Source organism: Oncorhynchus mykiss, chromosome 17 (assembly GCF_013265735.2).
Source record: "Oncorhynchus mykiss isolate Arlee chromosome 17, USDA_OmykA_1.1, whole genome shotgun sequence".
Taxonomy (NCBI): Eukaryota; Metazoa; Chordata; class Actinopteri; order Salmoniformes; family Salmonidae; genus Oncorhynchus; species Oncorhynchus mykiss.
Genome location: NC_048581.1, coordinates 87,330,858 through 87,345,116, shown reverse-complemented (window position 1 = coordinate 87,345,116; position 14,259 = coordinate 87,330,858). Strand labels below are relative to the sequence as shown.

The window sequence follows — 14,259 nt, the reverse complement described above, 5'->3', positions numbered from 1 at the left end:
GTTGACCTGCACAGTAGAAATAAGCTTCAAACCCTAAGAGTCCTGCACGCAATGCACAGCATCCTTACTGCTAGTTTGACTGGGCAGGGAAAGGAAAGGGGGATTCCTAGTCAGTTGTGCAACTGAATGCCTTCAACTGAAATGTGTCTTCCGCATTTAACCCAACCCCTCTGAATCAGAGATTGAATACCGACCCTGCTATTCTCATCACTAGTCTCCCCCCCCTCCCCCCCATCTGTCTGTAGGACTGTCTGCTGGGTTCAGCGCGCTGCGTCCTTTTCCAGTGTCCTCTCCTCAGCTTCTCTGGCTCTGCTGTCCTCAAGATCCAGGGACGTTTGTGGAACAGCACCTTCCTGGAGGTAAAACACCACGTCACGTATCAGTGTGTTAATAAAGACTACTGTTCCCATAATGCAATGCATTACATGCAGAGAGGGAGGGGGGATAGGGGGGAGAGAGGGATAGGTGGGAGAGAGGGGAGATGGGGGAGAGGGAGGGGGGATGGGGGGATAGGGGGGAGAGAGGGAGATGGGGGATAAGGGGGAGAGAGGGAGATGGGGGAGAGGGGGAGATGGGGGATAGGGGATAGGGGAGAGGAGGGGGCATGGGGTGGAGAGAGGGAGATGGGGTATAGGGGGGAGAGAGGGAGGGGGGATAGGGGGAGAGAGGGAGGGGGGATATGGGGAGAGAGGGATAGGGGGGAGAGAGGGAGATGGGGGATAAGGGGGAGATGGGGTATGGGGAGAGAGGGAGGGGGGATGGGGTGGAGAGAGGGAGATGGGGTATGGGGGGGAGATGGGGTATGGGGAGAGAGGGAGATGGGGGATAGGGGGGAGAGAGTAAATACAGTGCCTTGCGAAAGTATTCGGCCCCCTTGAACTTTGCGACCTTTTGCCACATTTCAGGCTTCAAACATAAAGATATACAACTGTATTTTTTTGTGAAGAATCAACAACAAGTGGGACACAATCATGAAGTGGAACGACATTTATTGGATATTTCAAACTTTTTTAACAAATCAAAAACTGAAAAATTGGGCGTGCAAAATTATTCAGCCCCCTTTACTTTCAGTGCAGCAAACTCTCTCCAGAAGTTCAGTGAGGATCTCTGAATGATCCAATGTTGACCTAAATGACTAATGATGATAAATACAATCCACCTGTGTGTAATCAAGTCTCCGTATGAATGTATCTGCACTGTGATAGTCTCAGAGGTCCGTTAAAAGCGCAGAGAGCATCATGAAGAACAAGGAACACACCAGGCAGGTCCGAGATACCGTTGTGAAGAAGTTTAAAGCCGGATTTGGATACAAAAAGGTTTCCCAAGCTTTAAACATCCCAAGGAGCACTGTGCAAGCGATAATATTGAAATGGAAGGAGTATCAGACCACTGCAAATCTACCAAGACCTGGCCGTCCCTCTAAACTTTCTGCTCATACAAGGAGAAGACTGATCAGAGATGCAGTCAAGAGGCCCATGATCACTCTGGATGAACTGCAGAGATCTACAGCTGAGGTGGGAGACTCTGTCCATAGGACAACAATCAGTCGTATATTGCACAAATCTGGCCTTTATGGAAGAGTGGCAAGAAGAAAGCCATTTCTTAAAGATATCCATAAAAAGTGTTGTTTAAAGTTTGCCACAAGCCACCTGGGAGACACACCAAACATGTGGAAGAAGGTGCTCTGGTCAGATGAAACAAAAATTGAACTTTTTGGCAACAATGCAAAACGTTATGTTTGGCGTAAAAGCAACACAGCTGAACACACCATCCCCACTGTCAAACATGGTGGTGGCAGCATCATGGATTGGGCCTGCTTTTCTTCAGCAGGGACAGGGAAGATGGTTAAAATTGATGGGAAGATGGATGGAGCCAAATACAGGACCATTCTGGAAGAAAACCTGATGGAGTCTGCAAAAGACCTGAGACTGGGACGGAGATTTGTCTTCCAACAAGACAATGATCCAAAACATAAAGCAAAATCTACAATGGAATGGTTCAAAAATAAACATATCCAGGTGTTAGAATGGCCAAGTCAAAGTCCAGACCTGAATCCAATCGAGAATCTGTGGAAAGAACTGAAAACTGCTGTTCACAAATGCTCTCCATCCAACCTCACTGAGCTCGAGCTGTTTTGCAAGGAGGAATGGGAAAAAATGTCAGTCTCTCGATGTGCAAAACTGATAGAGACATACCCCGAGCGACTTACAGCTGTAATCGCAGCAAAAGGTGGCGCTACAAAGTATTAACTTAAGGGGGCTGAATAATTTTGCACGCCCAATTTTTCCGTTTTTGATTTGTTAAAAAAGTTTGAAATATCCAATAAATGTCGTTCCACTTCATTATTGTGTCCCACTTGTTGTTGATTCTTCACAAAAAAATACAGTTTTATATCTTTATGTTTGAAGCCTGAAATGTGGCAAAAGGTCGCAAAGTTCAAGGGGGCCGAATACTTTCGCAAGGCACTGTAAATAATAAATGCATTGTAATTTAAATCTAAAATCCTTAGTTACGACATCAAGATTTGGTCTGGAATACTATTTAAATGATTGTTGAAGAATATAATTTCTAAATGCTTCATGACCTCAGTTCAACTGTCACACTCCGTGAGAACCCAAAATATAAACTTGTTTTATTCCAATGTTTGTAAACAATGTGAATGTAAACAAAAAACTATGTATAGCCTCAACACATGGTAAATCTATACTATATCGTGGATGGTCAGTCCTTGCATCCATAGCGCTGGCTGTGAAATATGATGTCACGATTGTCGTAAGAAGCGGATCAAAGCCGGGCGAATGTGTGAATGCATCATTTTAATGGATGACGAAAACACGAAGTAAACTGAACAAAACATTAAATGAACAACGACCGTGAAGCTATATAACATAATGTGCTGAACACAAGCACCTAACATAGACAATCACCCACCACCCACAACGACAAAACAGGCTGCCTAAATATGGTTCCCAATCAGAGACAACGACTAACACCTGCCTCTGATTGATAACCATATCAGGCCAAACACAGAAACAGACAAACTAGACATTCAACATAGAATGCCCACTCAGATCACACCCTGACCAAATTAAACATATAGACATACCAAGTAAACTATGGTCAGGGTGTAACAAATATTCCTTCCCAGGGCCCGAGACTTGGTTTATCTCGCCATGAACTGCCAGTCTATGCTATTTAAAAAAATATATAAGATAATATTTATCCCCATCGAGTTATGAGGGGGTCGCTGATGAATTTACTCTTCCCTTCTCTCTCTCTCTTCTCTCTCTCTTCTCTCTCTCTTCTCTCTCTCCTCTTCTCCTCTCTTCTCTCTCTCTTTTTTCTCTTCTCTCTCTTCTCTCTCTTCTTCTCTCTTCTCTCTCTTTTCTCTTCTGTCTTCTCTCTCTTCTCTCTCTTCTTCTCTCTCTTCTCTCTCTCTTCTCTCTCTTCCCTCTCTCTTCCTCTTCTCTCCTTCTCTCTTCTCTCGCTTCTCTCTTCTTCTCTCTTCTCTCTCTCTTCTTCTCTCTTCTTCTCTCTTCTCTCTCTCTTCTCTCTCTCTTCCTCGTCTCTCTTCTTCTCTCTTCTTCTCTCAGGAGTTCCCATCAGTCAGTGCTCTGGAGCTGCTGGTAAGAGCCAACATCACAGTCAAGTCGAGCATCAAACACCTGGTGCTGAGGGATGCTGCCGCACAGGTAACACACACACACACACACACACACACACACTAGGGCCAGGCTTTTCCTGACCATGGTGCTGAGCTCTAACTACTAGTGATACATACACTTCACAATAAAACACTCATTACTTTATATTATTGTGTTTCCCCTGTAGATCCCAGTGATGATTTACCCAGAGGTTGGTCTGACTGACCAGTACTGGATCCCCTGGTGGTGGATTCTCATAGCCATCCTGGCTGGTATCCTGGTGTTGTCCCTGATGGTCTGCATCCTCTGGAAGGTACCAGCACCTAGTATAACACAGAATAAGCACCTCTATTACTGTTCCTACATATCTCTATTATCCTGGTGTTGTCTCTGCTGGTCTGCATCCTCTGGAAGGTACCAACACCTAGTATAACACAGAATAAGCACCTCTATTACTGTTCCTACATATCTCTATTATCCTGGTGTTGTCTCTGCTGGTCTGCATCCTCTGGAAGGTACCAGCACCTAGTATAACACAGAATAAGCACCTCTATTACTGTTCCTACATATCTCTATTATCCTGGTGCTGTCTCTGCTGGTCTGCATCCTCTGGAAGGTACCAACAACTTCAATAGTAGACTAAACACCTCTATTACTGGGCCTTACATACTATATAATCAGAGGTGGAAAAAGTACTCAGTTGTCGTACTTGAGTAAAAGTAAAGATACATTAATAGAAAATGACCCAAGTAAAAGTGAAAGTCACCCACTAAAATACTACTTAAGTAAAACTCTAAAAGTATTTGGTTTTAAATATACTTAAGTACAATGGTGGACAAAGTACTACATTTTCATACTTGAATTAAAGTACAAAGTACATGCGAACCATTAAATTCCTGATATTAAGAAAACCAGACAACACAATGTTCTTATTATTGTTATTTTTTGACAACCAGAGGTATACTCCACCACTCAGACATCATTTAATAACAAAGCATTGGTTTTCAGTGAGTCCGCCAGATCAGTAGGCAGTAGGGAGGACCAGGGATGTTCTCTGTTCAGTGAGTCCTGCAGATCAGAGGCAGTAGGGATGACCAGGGTTGTTCTCTGTTTAGTGAGTCCGCCAGATCAGTAGGCAGTAGGGAGGACCAGGGATGTTCTCTGTTCAGTGAGTCCTCCAGATCAGAGGCAGTAGGGATGACCAGGGACGTTCTCTGTTTAGTGAGTCCTCCAGATCAGAGGCAGTAGGGATGACCAGGGATGTTCTCGGTTCAGTGAGTCCGCCAGATCAGAGGCAGTAGGGATGACCAGGGATGTTCTCGTGATAAGTGTGCGAATTGAACCTTTTTCCTGTCCTGCTAAGCATTCAAAATGTACTTTTGGGTGTCAAGGAAAACGTATGAAGTAAAAAAGTACATTATTTTCTTTAGGAATGCAGGGAAGTAAAAGTAAAAGTTGTCAAAAATATAAATAGTAACGCAAAGTAGAGATATCCCCCCAAAAAATACTTAATTAGTGCTTTAATAAAGTATTTTTTACATAAGTACTTTATACAACTGTATATAATCCTGGTGCTCTGCTCATCATATATGACTATACCTACTGTAGTTACTATATTATCCTGGATGCCCCAGGGCAGTGATTGGGGACATTGCCCTGTGTAAGGTGCCGTCTTTCGGATGGGACGTTAAACGAGTGTCACTAAAGAACCCATGGCACTTATCATAAGAGTAGGGGTGTTAACCCCTTGTGTTCTGTCTAAATGCCCAATCTGGCCTTCATACCATCATGGACACCTAATCATCCCCAGTTTACAATTGGCTCATTTATTCCCTCCTCCTCTCCCTTGTAACTATTCCCCAGGTCGATGCTGTAAATCAGAATGAGTTCTCAGCAGGGGTTGGAAACGTTTCAAGGAACAGAACCAGAAACCGAAAAATTTAATTTTCAGAGGAATGGAAACCGAAAAAGGAACAAAAGTTCTCTCTCCTGCTCTGGAACAGAACCGTTATTTTCACATCTTTAAAACCGGTTAATAACTTATTTTTTTTTTATTCCAAAAAATATTCCTAATGTCTAGTTTAAAATTCTGTAACGTTCAACACTTCAAGCCCCCTCCATGTCCACCCCCCCCCCCCCCCCCTCTCACTCTCTCCCCACCCGTGAAATTTCAGCCGCATCTGGTGCCTGCACTTATCTGACCAATCAAACATGAAAACAACTACGTTCCCCAGAGCAACCTGCTCTATCAGCGCTAATTGATTAATGAGCTAAATGAATGAGGTAAATGAATGAGGTAAATGAATGAGGTAAATGAATGAGGTAAATGAATGAGGTAAATGAATGAGGTAAATGAATGAGGTAAATGAATGAGCTAAATGAATGAGCTAAATGAATGAGCTAAATGAATGAGCTAAATGAATGAGCTAAATGAATGAGCTAAATTAATGAGGTAAATGTAAAATTATGTTGATTTCACAGGTAAAAAATAAAAATCTACTAAAAGGACCTATATGAACTGTTACTTCTTTGGGATTCGAACCGGTTTAGAACTTTATCTTCTGGTCGGAACATCGGAACATCGGAATGATTTGAAAATGATTTTGGTTCCAACCCCTGGTTCTCACTCAACTTACCTGGTAAAATAAAGGTAACATAAATAAACACATGGCTGGTAAACTGGTGCTGACCCTGCATACTCTGGAAGGTCCACACACATCATACTGTATATTAGTTACTGTGCGTTGCTGCATATCCCTATTATTCTGGCTGGTATACTGCCGCTGGCCCACTGTTCTGCATACTGTGAAAGAAGACTATCCAACCCTATACTCTTATCATTCAATCATAATGTATTTTGTATCAAGCTGTGATCGACAGATCTTTGTTCTATTCTCCTCACCTCTCTGAGATAAGTCAGTTATTTATCTCTGCTCTAGTCCATCTCTAGTCCATCTCTCCTCACCTTATTTATCTCTGCTCTAGTCCATCTCTCCTCTCCCCATCTCTCCTCTCCTCATCTCTAGTCCATCTCTCCTCATCTCTAGTCCATCTCTCCTCACCTTATTTATCTCTGCTCTAGTCCATCTCTCCTCTCCCCATCTCTCCTCTCCTCATCTCTAGTCCATCTCTCCTCATCTCTAGTCCATCTCTCCTCTCCTCATCTCTAGTCCATCTCTCCTCAACTTATTTATCTCTGCTCTAGTCCATCTCTCCTCTCCTCATCTCTAGTCCATCTCTCCTCACCTTATTTATCTCTGCTCTAGTCCATCTCTAGTCCATCTCTCCTCACCTTATTTATCTCTGCTCTAGTCCATCTCTCCTCTCCTCATCTCTCCTCTCCTCATCTCTAGTCCATCTCTCCTCATCTCTAGTCCATCTCTCCTCTCCCCATCTCTCATCTCTACATCTCTAGTCCATCTCTCCTCTCCACATCTCTAGTCCATCTCTCCTTTCCTCATCTCTATTCCATCTCTCCTCTCCTCATCTCTAGTCCATCTCTCCTCACCTTATTTATCTCTGCTCTAGTCCATCTATCCTCTCCTCATCTCTCCTCTCCTCATCTCTAGTCCATCTCTCCTCATCTCTAGTCCATCTCTCCTCTCCTCATCTCTCATCTCTCCTCTCCTCATCTCTAGTCCATCTCTCCTCTCCTCATCTCTCATCTCTCCTCTCCTCATCTCTAGTCCATCTCTCCTCTCCACATCTCTAGTCCATCTCTCCTCTCCTCATCTCTATTCCATCTCTCCTCTCCACATCTCTAGTCCATCTCTCCTCTCCTCATCTCTCCTCTCCTCATCTCTAGTCCATCTCTCCTCTCCTCATCTCTAGTCCATCTCTCCTCTCCTCATCTCTAGTCCATCTCTCCTCTCCTCATCTCTAGTCCATCTCTCCTCTCCCCATCTCTAGTCCATCTCTCCTCTCCTCATCTCTATTCCATCTCTCCTCTCCCCATCTCTAGTCCATCTCTCCTCTTTACTCTGTACTTTTATTCACCTCCCTCCCTCCCTCCACTACATCTCTGTCGTAACTCCTTCTCCTCCCCCCTCTCCTCCTTCTCCTCTTCCTTCTCTTCCACCCTCTCCTCAGTGTGGGTTCTTCAAGCGTACAGAGCGTCACCCCCAGTACGAGACAGAATACTACCACGCCCACATGCACATTCAGCCCTCTGAGGTGGAGAAGCAGGCATCAGACCAATAGGTTCCTGCTTTCCCCTCCCCTCTCCCCCATGCGGTAAAACCACGCACCCTGGCCTGCCTCGTACTGGCATGCCCTGGTCTCTCAAGCCCTGCAGTTCTCCTTAGACACTGATCCAGTTTCACGTTGCCTCCTCTAATGGCTAAGGTTAGGGGTTTTGGGGGATAGGTAAGCTGATCCTAGATCTGTGTCTAACGGACAGAGAGCTGTTGTGCTGCGTGCTGTGACTCTGCCTGCCGTGTGATCTTTGACCTTAAATTCTGTACCTGAAACTAGTTCATTCTGGAACAAGGAAGTTGTGTTCATGTTGCTAATAATTCTGGTTCTATTCATTAACATTATCACCTGGTCCCACACTTGATAACAATGTTAGAATGCCAGAATGAACATGTGTTCTCTGTTGTTCTGTTGTGTTTCTGACAAAAGGGTAGGGGGGGGGGGGGGGTTGCAAGACTGTGGTGGTTGTAGGTCAAATAACAACGTGTGGCAGCACAATTTGTAATGTTTTGCAAGGCACTGGTGTGTTTTCTTTGCTTGTGTGGCACCTGTTTTACTGACATTTCACAAGTCATCTGAACATTTAGGTTTGTGTGGCACATGCACAATCAAAAGCGAAAAAATCTCCTTTGGGTTACTCAGCGGCATCGGCAAAGTGCATTTTTTCATACGCTCTCTCCTTCCCTCCCCCTTCTCTCTCACACTCTTTCCTTCCCTCCCCCCTTCTCTCTCCCACTCCCTCCTTCCCTCCCCCCTTCTCTCTCCCACTCCCTCCTTCCCTCCCCCCTTCTCTCTCCCACTCCCTCCTTCCCTCCCCCCTTCTCTCTCCCACTCCCTCCTTCCCTCCCCCCTTCTCTCTCCCACTCCCTCCTTCCCTCCCCCCTTCTCTCTCCCACTCCCTCCTTTCCCCCCTTCTTTCTCCCACTCCCTCCTTCCCTCCCCCTTCTCTCTCCCACCCCCTCCTTCCCTCCCCCTTCTCTCTCCCACTCCCTCCTTCCCTCACCCCTTCTCTCTCCCACTCCCTCCTTCCCTCCCTCTTCTCTCTCCCACTCCCTCCTTCCCTCCCCCCTTCTCTCTCCCACTCCCCCCTTCCCTCCCCCTTCTCTCTCCCACTCCCCCTTCCCTCCCCCCTTCTCTCTCCCACTCCCTCCTTCCCTCCCCCCTTCTCTCTCCCACTCCCTCCTTCCCTCCCCCCTTCTCTCTCCCACTCCCTCCTTCCCTCCCCCCTTTTCTCTCCCACTCCCTCCTTCCCTCCCCCCTTCTCTCTCCCACTCCCTCCTTCCCTCCCCCCTTCTCTCTCCCACTCCCTCCTTTCCCCCCTTCTTTCTCCCACTCCCTCCTTCCCTCCCCCTTCTCTCTCCCACTCCCTCCTTCCCTCCCCCTTCTCTCTCCCACTCCCTCCTTCCCTCACCCCTTCTCTCTCCCACTCCCTCCTTCCCTCCCTCTTCTCTCTCCCACTCCCTCCTTCCCTCCCCCCTTCTCTCTCCCACTCCCCCCTTCCCTCCCCCTTCTCTCTCCCACTCCCCCTTCCCTCCCCCCTTCTCTCTCCCACTCCCTCCTTCCCTCCCCCCTTCTCTCTCCCACTCCCTCCTTCCCTCCCCCCTTTTCTCTCCCACTCCCTCCTTCCCTCCCCCCTTATCTCTCCCACTCCCTCCTTCCCTCCCCCCTTTTCTCTCCCACTCCCTCCTTCCCTCCCCCCTTTTCTCTCCCACTCCCTCCTTCCCTCCCCCCTTCTCTCTCCCACTCCCTCCTTCCCTCCCCCCTTCTCTCTCACACTCCCTCCTTCCCTCCCCCCTTCTCTCTCCCACTCCCCCCTTCCCTCCCCACTTCTCTCTCCCACTCCCTCCTTCCCTCCCCCCTTCTCTCTCCCACTCCCTCCTTTCCCCCCTTCTTTCTCCCACTCCCTCCTTCCCTCCCCCTTCTCTCTCCCACCCCCTCCTTCCCTCCCCCTTCTCTCTCCCACTCCCTCCTTCCCTCACCCCTTCTCTCTCCCACTCCCTCCTTCCCTCCCTCTTCTCTCTCCCACTCCCTCCTTCCCTCCCCCCTTCTCTCTCCCACTCCCCCCTTCCCTCCCCCTTCTCTCTCCCACTCCCCCTTCCCTCCCCCCTTCTCTCTCCCACTCCCTCCTTCCCTCCCCCCTTCTCTCTCCCACTCCCTCCTTCCCTCCCCCCTTCTCTCTCCCACTCCCTCCTTCCCTCCCCCCTTTTCTCTCCCACTCCCTCCTTCCCTCCCCCCTTCTCTCTCCCACTCCCTCCTTCCCTCCCCCCTTCTCTCTCCCACTCCCTCCTTTCCCCCCTTCTTTCTCCCACTCCCTCCTTCCCTCCCCCTTCTCTCTCCCACTCCCTCCTTCCCTCCCCCTTCTCTCTCCCACTCCCTCCTTCCCTCACCCCTTCTCTCTCCCACTCCCTCCTTCCCTCCCTCTTCTCTCTCCCACTCCCTCCTTCCCTCCCCCCTTCTCTCTCCCACTCCCCCCTTCCCTCCCCCTTCTCTCTCCCACTCCCCCTTCCCTCCCCCCTTCTCTCTCCCACTCCCTCCTTCCCTCCCCCCTTCTCTCTCCCACTCCCTCCTTCCCTCCCCCCTTTTCTCTCCCACTCCCTCCTTCCCTCCCCCCTTATCTCTCCCACTCCCTCCTTCCCTCCCCCCTTTTCTCTCCCACTCCCTCCTTCCCTCCCCCCTTTTCTCTCCCACTCCCTCCTTCCCTCCCCCCTTCTCTCTCCCACTCCCTCCTTCCCTCCCCCCTTCTCTCTCACACTCCCTCCTTCCCTCCCCCCTTCTCTCTCCCACTCCCCCCTTCCCTCCCCACTTCTCTCTCCCACAGTGTGGTTTCTTCCGTCGGGTCCAGTATGAAGACCAAGTGCCTCAGTACCATGCGGTGAAGATTCCCCACCAGGACCTGCCCCAGTTCCATGAGAGCCAGAAGGCAGGGGTCCTCCACAAGAAAGAGTGGACTACACACTGGAGCGACGGAACCTCCTGATCGACAGCAACAACAACAACAACAACAACAACAAGGAATTGAATAATAACAACCCCCCCCCCCCCCCCCCCCCCCGATTCAACCCACATGGCACTCACTAACTCTGCGGTGTAATAAATGTGTGCACACAGACTGGCCGTGTACATTTGGGGCTACGTCCTCATTCTTCACCCTTCTTCTGAAGTGGACTTATTAATGCTGACTACTCTCTCCTGCATATATATATGGACAGTGATGCTAACTTTCTACATCGTCTCTATAGTTCAGCATTTTGGATTTGAGATCAAATGTTCCGTATGAGGTGATAATGTCATCTTTCACTTGAGGGTATTATTTATACATATCTGATTTGCCATTTAGAAATGAAAGCACTTTATAGATCTAGTCCCCCTCATTTGAAGATGCCATAAGTTTTTGGACAAATTTCACTTATAGCGTCAAATGTAGTATTTGGTCCATTATTCCTAGCACACAATGACGACATCAAGCTTGTGACGATCCAAACATGTTGGATGTGTTAGATGGTTCTAAATACTTCTACATGAATGTGAATGCTAACATGATTATGGATAATCATGAAAGACGATGAGTGAGAAAGTTACAGAGGGTCAAAGATCTTGCCCCCAAGACGTGCTAACCTCCATTGTTATTGGTAATTGGTAATGTTATTATTGGTAATGTTGAGAGGTTAGCATGCTAACCTCCATTGTTATTGGTAATGTTGAGAGGTTAGCATGCTAACCTCCCTTGTTATTGGTAATGTTGAGAGGTCAGTATGCTAACCTCCCTTGTTATTGGTAATGTTGAGAGGTTAGCATGCTAACCTCCCTTGTTATTGGTAATGTTGAGAGGTTAGCATGGGAACCCCCCTTGTTATTGGTAATGTTGAGAGGTTAGCATGCTAACCTCCCTTGTTATTGGTAATGTTGACAGGTTAACATGCTTTGCTGTAGCAAACTTTTTAACTTTTCTCACTCATCATTATCCACAATTCATTCATGATTTTTCTTAATCATGGCATTATCAGGATTGATATAGAACTGTTCACAAACATCTTATTTACTCACTTAGATGGAATATCACTCTAATCACCATTCAGTTCCTATTGGGCAAAACCCAAAACCCAACCAAAACAAACTATGACTGCATCCAAGAAGTGTATAGCTTGACGTACTCGTTGCATGCTAGAAATATGGGAGCAAATACTCAACTTTTGACTACTTTAGTACACTATAAGTACACATTTGTCCAAATACTTAAATCAGATATGAAAATACCCTGGATTAAAAGGTGACATTCTGTCTGTCACCTCATATGGGGGAGGGTAGCCTAGTGGTTGGGGCGTTGGACTAGTAAACGGAAGGTTGCAAGTTCAAGCCCCCGAGCTGACAAGGTACAAATCTGTCGTTCTGCCCTTGAACAGGCAGTTAACCCACTGTTCCCAGGCCGTCATTGAAAATAAGAATATGTTCTTAACTGACTTGCCTAGTTAAATAAAGGTAAAAAAATCAAATAAATATGAACAATTGATCTGAAATGAAGTATAGACCCACATGTAAAAATGTTGCATCACTGTCCAAAGACATACACTACATAGTGTACATCAATATGGCATGAAAGTCCCGCCTACTTCCTGGATCATGTCCCACACGGTTTTGAAAGTGCCGTCAAAATATCATCAAATTCATGAAAACATGTCAACATGTTTCTGCACAATGCAGAAAACGCTCCGCCATTTCCTGGTTGCTAAAATTCTAATAGTTCGCCAGCTTTTCACACTTGGCATTCTCTCAACCAGCTTCACCTGGAATGCTTTTCCAACAGTCTTGAAGGAATTCCCACATATGCTGAGCACTTGTTGCTGCTTTTCCTTCACTCTGCGGTCCCAAACCAACTAAATTCCAAACTATCACTCTCTTCCCAAACCAACTAAATTGGGTTTGAGGTCGGGTGATTGTGGAGGCCAGGTCATCTGATGCAGCACTACATCACTCTCCTTTTTGATCAAATAGCCCTTACACAGCCTGGAGATGTGTTGGGTCATTTTTCTGTTGAAAAACAAATCACTAAGTGCAAACCAGATGGGATGGCGTATCGCTGCAGAATGCTGTGGTAGCCATGCTGGTTAAGAGTGCCTTGAATTCTAAATAAATCACTGACAGTGTCACCAACAAGCACCATCACACCTCCTCCTCCATGCTTCACGGTGGGAACCACACATGCGGAGATCATCTGTTCACCTACTCTGTGTCTCACAAAGACACAGTGGTTGGAACCAAAAATCGAACAGTTGGACACATCAGATCAAAGGACAGACTTCCACCGGTCTAATGTCCATTGCTCGTGTTTCTTGGCCCAAGCAAGTCTCTTCTTCTCATTGATGTCCTTTAGTAGTAGTTTGTTTGCAGCAATTTGACCATAAAGGCCTGATTCACACAGTCTCCTCTGAACAGTTGATGTTGAGATGTGTCTGTTACTTGAACTCTGTGAAGAATTTATTTGGGCTGCAATTTCTGAGGCTGGTGTCGTGGAAATTTCCTCTATTTACCAAATCATGGGAGCAAACCACACACACAAGTCAGAGTTAGTTATAAAAGTCCATCTTTAATTATATGAGCTCTATCACAACCCTGTGACTCTCAGATTGATTCAGTGTCTCCCAGTGAATCCTCTGAGAGCCCCCTTACAATGCAACTGAGTTCCTTTAATAGCAAAGACACACATAGTCAGACAGCATAGACATAACTCATCGTTCAGCTTTGTCTCCTTTCCCAAACCCAGAACCATAAACCAATCCTCCATTACAACAGGCATATATCAAATTGTCATTTAGATACAACCCACTCTAAATACAAACTCCTGGACAAACTCACGGAGAGGAGGGTGAGGCTATAGGTTAAGATAGAAACAACATAAGAGGGAGCATAGAATGATTCCAGACACTGCAACCTTCCTTTCCCCACTATGGGAAAGGTAGAGAGTGAAAGATATGTTTACACATGATGACACTTTGACCTCTCCCCTCTCAGCAGCCCAGGCAACTTAGTTTTGACATAGAACAGATAACTCCAACCTCACCACAGAATTACACAAAAATACCATTCTGATGAGAATTAACTTACACATTTTGATGAATATAAAACATCTTACATATGTTACCAACAAATTCTGAATCTTCCCTAACACTGGTAACACAAATTAACCTATTCGCATGAGAGCCAGTTTCATCATTATGCTTGATGGTTTTCGTGACTGCACTGAAGAAACTTGAAAAGTTCTTGAAATTTTCCAAATTGACTGACCTTCATGTCTTAAAATAATGATGAACTGTTGTTTCTCTTTGCTTATTTGAGCTGTTGTTTCCATAATATGGACTTCGTCTTCTACCAAATAAGGATATATTCTGTATACCCCCCCCCCCCACCTTGTTACAGCACAACTGAT

At 46.5% G+C, this 14,259-nt stretch overlaps 1 protein-coding gene across 3 annotated transcripts in view; it reads left to right on the top strand.

The window, feature by feature from the left end:
- itga7 (integrin, alpha 7) overlaps positions 1 to 12,878 on the top strand; it is an 81,316-nt gene extending 68,438 nt beyond the window's left edge. For 2 of the 3 annotated variants that reach the window (XM_036950906.1, XM_036950907.1), the window contains exons 19-22: positions 246 to 359; positions 3,594 to 3,692; positions 3,832 to 3,957; positions 10,657 to 12,878. In XM_036950906.1, coding sequence (XP_036806801.1) covers positions 246 to 359; positions 3,594 to 3,692; positions 3,832 to 3,957; positions 10,657 to 10,815 — 498 coding nt within the window. In that variant the 3' untranslated portion in view covers positions 10,816 to 12,878. Of the gene's footprint in view, positions 1 to 245; positions 360 to 3,593; positions 3,693 to 3,831; positions 3,958 to 7,733; positions 7,878 to 10,656 lie in introns of all 3 variants that reach the window. The other variant, XM_036950908.1, reaches the window with a different exon arrangement.
- Positions 12,879 to 14,259: the final 1,381 nt, after the last annotated feature.